The following is an 11,068-nucleotide window of genomic DNA, read 5'->3' as shown; positions in this document are numbered from 1 at the left end:
AGAGTGCTGCTTCAGCACAGCCACACGGCTTCCCACCATTTGATGATAAAGCATCATGGGAAACTGTACTTGATGCTACAAGCGAAAGAGTCCCTACCACCTACGTAGGAAACACAGACCCAGTTTTTTGCTCTAGGGTTTAGAAAGGCTAACTCCTAGATGTTGTAGGCATTTGGTATTGTGGAGCTGTCAAGCGAAAGGCAAAAATCTCCCATTGTCAACTCACTGTCCATCTCTACATTTCTGTTTCCCTCATCAATTCTCTCTCTGTCACTGTTCCAATGTCATGAGAATAGTTAAAAATGAACAAAAGGTTACTTTAAAATGAAGGACATGATATTGCTAACACTGGATATTAAGGGCACACACATATTAGAATGAAATGAAGTCATTGCCTTCAACTGTTAAAATAACAATGAGAAAATAAAAATTCATACAATCTGAATTCTATCATAGCCATCACCCTACACCCCCAGGACACCACATCTGCCCTGGGCCCTGTCCTGTCTGAGCGTCTACCCCATGCCTGCTATATAGGGGCAGCACATGCAAATAGGGCCTCCCTCTGCCCATGAAAACCAGCCCAGCCCTCACCCTGCAGCTCTGGCACAGGAGCTCCAGCCCCAGCACTCCCAGGTGTCCACTCAGTGATCGCACTCAACACAGACGCTCACCATGGAGACTGGGCTGCGCTGGCTTCTCCTGGTCGCTGTGCTCAAAGGTAATGATGGGGAACGCGGGGCACTGAGTCTGGGAGAGGACGTGAGTGAGAGACACAGAGAGTGTGAGTGACAGTGTCCTGACCATGTCGTCTGTGTTTGCAGGTGTCCAGTGTCAGTCAGTGAAGGAGTCCGGGGGAGGCCTCTTCAAGCCAACGGATACCCTGACACTCACCTGCACCGTCTCTGGATTCTCCCTCAGTAGCAATGCAATAAGCTGGGTCCCCCAGGCTCCAGGGAAGGGGCTGGAATGGATCGGAATCATTAATAGTTATGGTAGCACATACTACGCGAGCTGGGCGAAAAGCCGATCCACCATCACCAGAAACACCAACGAGAACACGGTGACTCTGAAAATGACCAGTCTGACAGCCGCGGACACGGCCACCTATTTCTGTGCGAGAGACACATGAGGGGCCCTCAGGCTGAGCCCAGACACAAACCTCCCTGCAGGGATGCGCGGCTCCACCAGGGGGCGCTCAAGACGCACTGATTGCAGATTCTGATCTTGCACAGGCGCAGAAGGAGATGAAGCCCTGGTTTCCTGTCAGGGATTTGGGGTTTCCTCTCCTGTAACAGTTTTGAGGGAAGAATTCTACTTTTTGATTCTGTCCCTCAAACTTCACTGACGGATTGAAAGTTTGATATAAAAGGAAAAAGTCCTAATTGAACAATTTGGTTCATGGACAGCGACTGTGCTCACCAGGGTCAGAGATGTGGGAATATTGAGGACACTATTGAGTCTCTTCCAACCTGACTCCGGACAGCACCCTCAGGGCACTGAAAGCTTTGGACAGTTTCAGTTTTCCCTGTATAACCAGGGACAGCTGAGACAGGGCCGTTGATCTGTTAAACAGCAACTATTCCACTCATCACTCTCCTGCCACAACCAGCAAGTGTGCACTGAACCAACTTTTGACTCTACATGTGTGTGATCCACACTCACTTTCTGCAGACTTTAACCTGACCTGCATTTCCCTTTAATCCTGGAACAGTCTGTGGTCCCTGTGTGAACGTCACAACACTCAGGAATGTACTGCTGCTCAGCTGTGTCTCAGGCTGAGCTTCTGCAGGCACCTGGGAAGCCTACAGGGACTTCCTCATCCTCTAGGTCCTGGGACCCTCCTGTGGGCTCCCTGCCTGAACTCAGGAGGGAAATGCACTGGACATCAGCAGTCAAGGTCATCACTGAATGGAAAGTGTTGGGTGTGCACTTCCAGCTGATCTGGTTCTGCTCCAGTGTCATGGGACCCCCTGCACCTGCTGTGGTTCAGGGAGAGCAGAAACTGGGACACAGAGTGGCTGTGCACTCTGGGGCTGGAGTCCACATCACGGGGAGCTGTGTCTGTGGCTCCAGCATGATGACCAGTGTCCTGAGGCTGAATCACAGCTGCAGGAAGAGCCAGTCCCAGAGTCCATGTGACAACTCTCTGCTCTTCACTCCTAATCTATGCGGACCAGCATCATCAATCCATTTGTAGTCTTTCAACTATTTAGAGAGGGAGACACCCAGGCTGCATATCAGAGTCCTGGACAGAGCCCATTTACACATTTCCCATACTTGCACTGACAATGCACCCTGGAAGACAGTAGATGATGGATCTGTTATGAGGCCCCACCACCAAGGTGGGAACACTGATGCAGTTCCATGCTCCAGTGTTCCAGCTGCCAAGCCTTGAGTGCACTGCCTTTATTTATCATCTCCATAAATCTCCATATATACTTCCTTTTAAATATAACTCTGTCCTTTGTCCCATTAACCATTCCTTCTCCAATGCTAATTTCACTGGATTATGTGTGTGAACTCTTGAGAATGACGCTGCTTTAATTGAACATGGGACTGCAGAGCTGTTTGCCATAGTGACTGTGGATCCCGTGGTCTCCTCCCTGGGATTTCATATTCCTTCTACCCAGGAATGGTGTTGGAGGATCCTGTGATAATTCTGTTTCTCAGCTTCTGATGTTTTCCATGAAAGCTTTCCTAATTTACCTGACTCCAGCCTTTACCTGGTTATCTTCTCTCTCTTCCTGCACAACATGTGTCAGCTCTGGTATGTCTGGTGATACTCAGTCTAACAAAGGGATGGGATATCTCATTGTTTCTCCAACATGCACATGCATGATGATCCCAGATAAAGCATTTTACATGTTTGCCTTTACATATGCTATTAAAAAATTACAGATATACTTTTACCTCTTTTAAAACTTGCATTTGTCCAAAAAGAAAAAGAGACAGAGACTGACAGACAGTGGTCTACTGAATCCTGGGTAACTTCCCAGATGCCATAAAAGCTGAGTTGGGTCAGATCATAGCCAGGTGCATGGAATTCAGTCCAAGTCTCACACATGGGATTAACTCAGATTCTCGCACTGCCCCTCAGAGTGTGCATTGGCAGGAATCTGAAACTGGACCCAAACTAGGACCTAAACGTAAGCATCCACACCGGAGCAGGAATCCCATGTGTTACCTTCAAGGCCGCTCCTGTCACCACCTTGTCAATCACTGCATTTGAATAATTGATTTCTTCCCTTGGGATTCAGTTGCTTGAGTTCATTCAACATTAGGAGATAGGCTCCTATTCATATGTACAGTTATCTTTCATTTCTTTTAAATATCTATTTATTTTATTTGAAAGGCAGTGTTATGGCAACAGAGGAAGAGACCAACAGAGGGAGAGAGAAGCTTCCATCCACTGGTTTCCTTCCTGAATGGCTGCAAAGGCTGGGGAAGGGCAAGACTGTAGCCAGGAGCCTGAACTTCCTCCAGTTTCCCACGAGGCTTGAAGGGGACACACACTTGAGTCATCGTTGACAGAGTTCCCTGGTCCATGAGCAGGGAGCTGGATTTGAAATGCAGCAAGCAGGGTCTGAACCCATGCTGCTGAGTGATGCTGCATAGGGATGGCAGCTTAACCTGCGGGGCCACAACATTGGCTCCCACGGGTGTGATCTGAAAATACTTTCTCCCCATCTGCGGGCGACTCCTGGTTCTTCAATCACTCTCTTTATTCTGCAGAAGCTCTGTGGTTGGATCCATATTCTTTTGCCTATTTTTGCTAGGTTGCCTGTACTTTGGAGATTTTCAAAATATCATTGCCCAAACCAATGTCAGCTTGCTTTTGTCCAGTGTTTTCTTCTAGAACTGTACTGTCTCGGCTCTTGCTTTTAAGGCATTCCTCAAGTTCACTCTGTTTCTGTATGTGGTATGAGATGACATCATAATTGAATTATTTCAGGTGCATTCAAGTTTCCCCAAACCCAGGTAATGACAGGAAACCCATCCCCATCCTGTGCTTTTTTCACCATGCATTCTCAGAACTCACATTCTCAGAACGTGTTCCTTTATTTCTAGGTTCTGTTCTGTCCCAGGGCTCTGGGTGTCTATGTTATCCCAGCACCAGGCTTGATTTCAGCTCAGATGAGATAAAGCCTCCTGCTTTGCCATCACAAACCTTGATTTTCTTCATGTGAATTCTAGAATTTTCTTCCTTTTCCTGGAAAAAATGTCAGGCTATTTCACAGGAAATGCATTGAATCTGTGAATCACATTGTAGCTTGGCTATTTTAACAAGCTCATTCGTCAAATCCATGACTACATCATTCCAATTTACAGGGAATCATCAAATTCTTTTTCACTTTTTAAATTATTATGTATTGCAGAAGTATGAGTGAAGACCCCTATCTTACGCCTTACACAAAACTCCACTCAACATGGATTAAAGATCTAAATCTATGACCCTACACCATCCAGTTATTAGAGAACATTTGTGAAACCCTGCAAGACACTGGCACAGGTAAAGAGTTCTTGGAAAAGACCTGAGACATAGGCAGTCAAAGCCAAAATTAATAAATGGGATTGTATCAAATCGGGAAGTCTCTGTGTGGCAAAAGAAACACTCAGGCAAGTGAAGAGGCATCTGACAGCATGTGCGAAATTATTTGCAAGCTATGCAATGGATATGGATTAATAACCAGAATCTGTAAAAAATTAAGAAATTCAAAAAACAAAACAAACAACCCAGTTAAGAGATGGGCCAAGACTCAGACATTTTTCAAAAAAAGAAGTCCAAATTACCTACAGACATAGAAAAAATGTTCAGGATCACTAGTGGTCAGGGAAATGCAAATCAAAACCACAAGGAGGTTTCACTTCACCCCAGTTAGAATGGCTTCATACAGAAATCAACAAACATCAAATGCTGGCGAGGATGTGGGGGAAAAAGTACCCTAATCCACTGTTGGTGGGAATGCAAACTGGTAAAGCCACTATGGATGACACTATGGAGATATCTCAAAAATCTGAATATAGTCATACCTTATATGACCCAGGAATCCCCCTCCTGGGAACTTACCCAAGGGAAATGAATTCACTACACACAAGAGATACCTGTACCTCCACGTTATAGAAATTGTGGGATATGTGTGCTATCGAATACTACACAGTGGTAAAAAAAAAATGAAATCCAGTCATTTGCAACAGAATAGATGATTCTAGAAAAGATCATAGTTAGTGAAATAAGCCAGTCCCTAAGGGACAAATACCACATGTTCTTCCTGATAGGTGAGACCTAATAGAGCACCCAAAAGGAAATCTAGGGAAGTGATGGCTTGAGCTGCCCTTGTCTTGACTGTCGAGGAACAGTTTTTTGTTTATTTGGTTTTTTGTTTATTTTCCTTCTTACTATTTGTTGAACTCTACTTAACATAGAGTTAATCATATGTATATAAAGTCAATTGAAATGAGATCTCAGTAAAAAAATAAGAATAGGAATAAGAGAGGGAGGAAGGAAGTTTGTAACTGTAAAGCTGTATAGTTCTGCATACTTTGCTACAGACATACTTCTGAGGGTACAGTTTTAACACTTGTCACGGGGCTCCAAGTCCCATTAAGCTTAGTGGTAAAAATGCCATTGTAATTGTTAAAGTGATCATATTGAGTGTTAAGGTGAATATATAGGTAGGATTAAGTTTTAAAGTGATCATATAAATAGGGTCAAGTGCCTGGTAATAATAAGAGATAGAATTAAAAAGGAGAGAATGTTCCAACATGGGAAGCAGTCCACACAGCAGACTCAAAGAATGACAATCGCCTTAAGTAACACTCTGACCTCTGATGCAGCACCTAAGTCTTCCTGGTCTGACTGAAAAGCCCATGAGAACATTTCAGCCAAGACACTGTGGCAAAAATATTCTACATGAAGGTTCTCTGTGAGTGAGACCTGTGGGGAAAGAAGTGGCCATCAAAGAAGGAAGTACTTTTCTCTCAAGGGAGAGACAACTTCCACTTTGCTTATGGCCTTGTCTAAATACTGAAAGAGATTGTAGATTCAAAAGGCTTTCATAGCCTAAGCAGCTCATGTCAAGAGCCTCGGGTGGTCACTGATGTCATACGTAAGAGTGTTAACTGTTAAATTAACAACAGGGGCACTGTGCACTAACTCCCCATGCACGACCTCTGTCCTCAATGAGTTGTATTATGAGAGTTAACTGTAAAACCAGTTCTCAGTGTGTGTGTGTGTGTGTGTGTGTGTGTATTGTTGAAATCTTCACTTAGTATAGAGTTGGCTTCTGTTTACAAACTAATTGAAAATGAATCTTAATGGAGCATGGGACTGGCAAGGGGAGAGGGAAGAGGAAGAGGGGTGGGAATGTAGGTGGGAGGGTGGGTATGGTGGGAGAAAATGTATTCCAAAAGTTGTACTTATGAAATTTGTATTCCTTAAAAATTTTTCAAATATTAAAAAGTAAAAAACAATAATATTGTTATGTGGACATCATTCACCCGAATCCTAAACTGCCTCCAAGGTTTTTGAAGTGTTTTTGATGCTACAAATGTAATTTTTTAGAAAAGATTCTTTTATTTATTGAAAGTCAGAGTTACAGAGAGAGAGAAGAGACCCAGAGAAAGAGTTCTTCCACCTGCTGGTTCACTCCCCAGACGACAGTGACACCAGGAGCCAGGAGTTTCTTCAGGGTCTCCCACTTGGACACAGAGGCCCAAGCACTACGACCATGCTTTTCTGCTTTCCCAGGTGCATCAGCAAGAGACAGATTGGAAGATGAACACACAGCACTATGGGATGCAGGCAACACAGGTTGAGGATTCACCTGCTACACCACAGTGACGTTTTCTGCATTTTCTACACTTTTGTTCTCAATGTACAATGTACCACTGATTTTCACAAATGGCATGAGGTAGTGGAGTATATTTTTATCCACCATTTCCTGCACGTGCTGTCAGCCCTGTGTTGGCAGTTCGTTTCTGATAGCACTTTCCCCCAGTCACACATGCACTGTGCAGACTCATCCCCTTGCCCAGATGCAGTGGGAGGTGAATCGCTGGTTCCTTCAGAAAATTGGTGTTTGTGGTCCTGTAACCGTTTCCTAAGTTCCGATCTGGATGGATGATTCTGTCCCTAACACCGATCACCGAGCAGAAGTTTTGGTATCACGGGAAGACGTCACATGAAGAAAATGGAGTTGTTTTGAAGGAATGAATGACATCTCTGGGGTCCCCAGCATCTGAGACCTGAGGGAGCTCTGGGCACCCGGGGAGGCTTTTCCAGCCCGAGTCACTGAAGAGCTCTCCATGGAATTCTCTGATGACGTCATCGGGGACCCCGCTGAGAGCCCAGGGGCAGTGTGGAGCCAGTCAGGGGCTATGGATGCTGCAGTGTTTCACATCCATGCCCTCCCCTCCTGCACAGCTAGGGCCCTGAGGGGTGAGCTGACCCCGTGGTCCTGTTCCTTGGGGCTCCCGTGTCCATTCTCTACAGCTGCGCCCTCGTCTCCCTTTCACTTCCTCACCCTGAACTCACAGGTTGAGGTCCACGTGCTCCAAACCCCAGGTCAGGGATTAACCTGCAGCTCAGGGGTGGCTCAGGCTGTGGCTCCTAGAAACCCTGCTTGTTCTTCCTCACTCACGTCTCCTGGGATCCCCGGACCTGCTCTCATTTGCAAGCAGAGGTGGCCGTTGGTAGTGCAAGGGGTCAGACTCATGGAAAACACTGGGTGTGGAGAGGTCTTGTTCCCCACACTCTGCTGGCCTTGTCTCCATCTCAGGGAGACCAGCAGGTGGGACAGCCCAGTGAAGTAAGCACTAGATTCCAGGTGGTTCTGGACTGTGTCCCTGTGAGCCCACCAATGATCCAACCCTGGAGCTGCATCCCTGCTGCCTGAAGGGCCTGCCCCAGAGACTGTGTGTCCAGAGACCCCGACTCCTTCCTCCAGGGACTGCCCGCACCTGTTCTCAGCCATGCTCCTCCTTCTGTGGAAGCAAAATTGTCCTTGCATCTCTCAACTCTGTCGTCATCAGGAATGAACAAATTGTCTGCTCCTCACCAGGATAACTGCATCAACCCCATGTGTTTACTAAATGTCTCCTGCAAAAATGCAATTGTTCACTCATGTAGGATTCTTACAGAAACTGAAGCAATTCTCTCAGCTGATGTAGAAATGACTAATTTGGAGTGGTTCTGTCTAAATTTGGAGACAAAGGAGATTCTCTGTTTCAGGTGGGAACAGATGAGTGTCTAGTATGTTGCTATGCACCTGGTTTTTTTTTTTCTGCATGTTGGTTCCATAATGTAGTACCCCAGAGGGGAGGTGTGTGGAGCTCACAGCTGTAGAGGCTGAAGTCCAGGATCAGACAGTGAGAATGTTGTGCCATCAGGCATCCTAATATTGTGAACATCATACAGTGTTCAGGCATCCTAATATTGTGAACATCATACAGTGTTCAGGCATCCTAATATTGTGAACAGGGATGGGAGAGACCCCATCCCCACACAGGACTTCAGAGGAGACCCGGGCTGACTCTAGCAGCACTGTGCTCTGTGCTGAAGCTGGGGACCCAGGAGATCTACTGTGATCTCCTCCAAGAGCAGATTCCCCAGAAATGAACAAATCCCACTAGGCCTCACTCGCAGAGCTCCCCTACTTCTCCCACGGTCACCCTGGAATCACTCCAAAACACACACACCTTTGAGGACACACTCTGCCACAGGCAGAGGAGGGAGGTTTCCTTCCACACGCATTGTAGGCCTGATGACACAGAACCTGTTGTTCAGGATGAAGCCAGTTGTGTAAAACAGGTATTTTGAGACGTTAGAAGACTCAGGCCAGTTTTAAACACAGCTCATGCAGACAGTCCTTTTGTTCCTTTGGGATACAGGCTACTGATCATACGTTCTATATGAAAATAGTTACTTCCGTGTGTATGTAGGCTGCTCACGTCTCATCGGTCCACTTGCAGTAGAGAAGCTCTGTAGTTTATGCAGCATCATCGGAAAAGGTTTTCTTACGTTGCCTGAACTCTGGAGATCTAAAAGGGAAATCATGGACAGACCACTATCAGGGAGATTCTGCCCTATGTTTCCTTCCAGTAGTTGTACAATGGACTTTGCATCTGATGTCAGATCCTGGTTATTCCATGCTTTTCATGTAAACATGCAGACCGTGCACCCCCTGTCAGTGCTGTTACGTTGGGGCCATGCTCAGCACTGAAGCTGTGAGGACAAACCACATCCACCCCCATAGGCTGCTCACAGCATTCCATGTGGTCCTGTTCGGGGCACTGGAGACCTCAGCTTCCTCCATGAGGCCCTGATTTTGAATCCACTCATGGTGGGAGTCATCACTGGATGCACTCCCCAGAGATGATGTCATTCCACGTCTCCCAGGCACCTGTGCTAGTTTTACTCAGTGGTGGTCAGTGTGGGGGTTGCCGGGGGTGAAGGAACCTGATCAGACCTCCTGACTCAGTGTTCTCCTACAAGCACTGGGATCCCAGCAGTGTGGCACTTCCACCTGTCCTTACCCTCCTGCACAGCAGAGACCACCCCTCCACCAGGTCCTCTCCCTCCTGTTGCTGGACCCTGTCCCCGACTGTCACTTCCCCACGTGCCATGGTTCTCCTCCCCAGTCCTCAGCTTTGGGGGTGGAGCCATCCCCTGAAGATGCAGACTTCTGTGTCTTGGGGGATCAGTGCTGGCACAGTGTCTGGGGTGGACTCTGCTCACTAACATTTTCTACAGGATTTCACCAGGACATGGGTCATGATGGTTTCCTCCTGCAGGTGAATCACTTTCTTCCTCAGTGGACACAGAGGAGCAGGGTCTGGGGTATTGAGGCTGAGGATGCTGTTCCTACAGAGCCGTGAGCAGAGCCAGCACTGCTTGGTGTGCGTGTGTGGTCGCTCCAACTGAGCAGCTGAAGGCTGCATGTTAGGTGGAACTTACCCTCCATACTTGATGCACGGAGCCTCCCATCATGCATGTGGGGACCTCACCACCCAGTGATCCCATTGAGAGAGGGCTTTAGGGAGTGGACAAGGCCATGAAGGTTCTGCCTGCATTGAAGGGACTATGATCCTTAGAGAGACCCTCCCATACATTTGTGGTTCCTGGGGCTGCAGGAACAGGTATCTGGTGTTGGGTGCCAGAGTCACATGTGAGACCCTTGCACTGCCTTGGGGGAGGTGCACATCTTAAACAATGCAACTTTCATTTTATTATTTACCTTATATCCATTGAATTTGATAACAGAGTTAAGATTAATGTGTTGCACATTTGTGCAAAATACAATATACTTACTCTAATTTATTTCAGTTTTACTCTTATCAGATTTTCAGATATTTTGGTTAAAAACTAAGAAACCCTCATTCACCTGTGCCCTACAGGACCTGCAAACTCAGGGCCTTCGACTTCTGCCCCTGGAAACCTACATGATGCTCAGCGCTGAACTGGATGAAATCTGTTGTGAAGGAGCCCAAAGGGGCTCAGGACTTAATGTGACTGGAGGAGGTGGGCCAGGGCAGGGTGACACAGGGACAGTGTGCAGCACCGTGGGATGTGATATTTGCTCTTGGCATAGGTGTGATGAGGAGTGAGAGAGGCACAGCTGAGTCGCACTCACCACACACTTTGAACATGTGGGGCTGCCTCTTATCTATCACAACTCGACAGCATTGGGAAGCAAATTGCCCAGCAGAGAAATTGTGAAGAACAGACAGACAGACACTGGCACATGGAACACCACACTCAGATGCACCTGCATGAAACCTGGTCCCCTGTGCATCTCTCTGTCAAAAATGGAATCCAGCCAAAGTGCTCCATGTTCATGAGCTAACTGTTGTGAAGGAGGTCACTGTAGTTGGAGATGGGACTGCAAATGTCTAGACATGGCGCCCTCAGATCGCTTGGACACATCCTTCAGACTTCATATTCCCTGTAAGCAACAGCAGGATTTTTTTTAAAAAAGATTTATTTTATTTATTTTATTTACTTTATTTATTTAAAAGACAGAGTTACAGAGAGAGGTAGAGACACACAGAGAGAGGTCTTCCATCC

At 46.7% G+C, this 11,068-nt stretch overlaps 1 gene segment (V, D, J or C); it reads left to right on the top strand.

Moving 5' to 3' along the window:
- Positions 1-595: 595 nt before the first annotated feature.
- On the top strand, positions 596-1,168 carry LOC138847293 (Ig heavy chain V-A2 region P-MU-3-like). The segment is given in 2 exon segments: positions 596-721; positions 825-1,168. Coding segments are annotated over 2 exon segments (354 nt in total).
- Positions 1,169-11,068: the final 9,900 nt, after the last annotated feature.

Source organism: Oryctolagus cuniculus, chromosome 20, assembly GCF_964237555.1.
Source record: "Oryctolagus cuniculus chromosome 20, mOryCun1.1, whole genome shotgun sequence".
NCBI classification, from domain to species: domain Eukaryota; kingdom Metazoa; phylum Chordata; class Mammalia; order Lagomorpha; family Leporidae; genus Oryctolagus; species Oryctolagus cuniculus.
The sequence above is the reverse complement of the archived record's forward strand: the minus strand, read 5'-3'. Positions and strand labels throughout refer to the sequence as shown.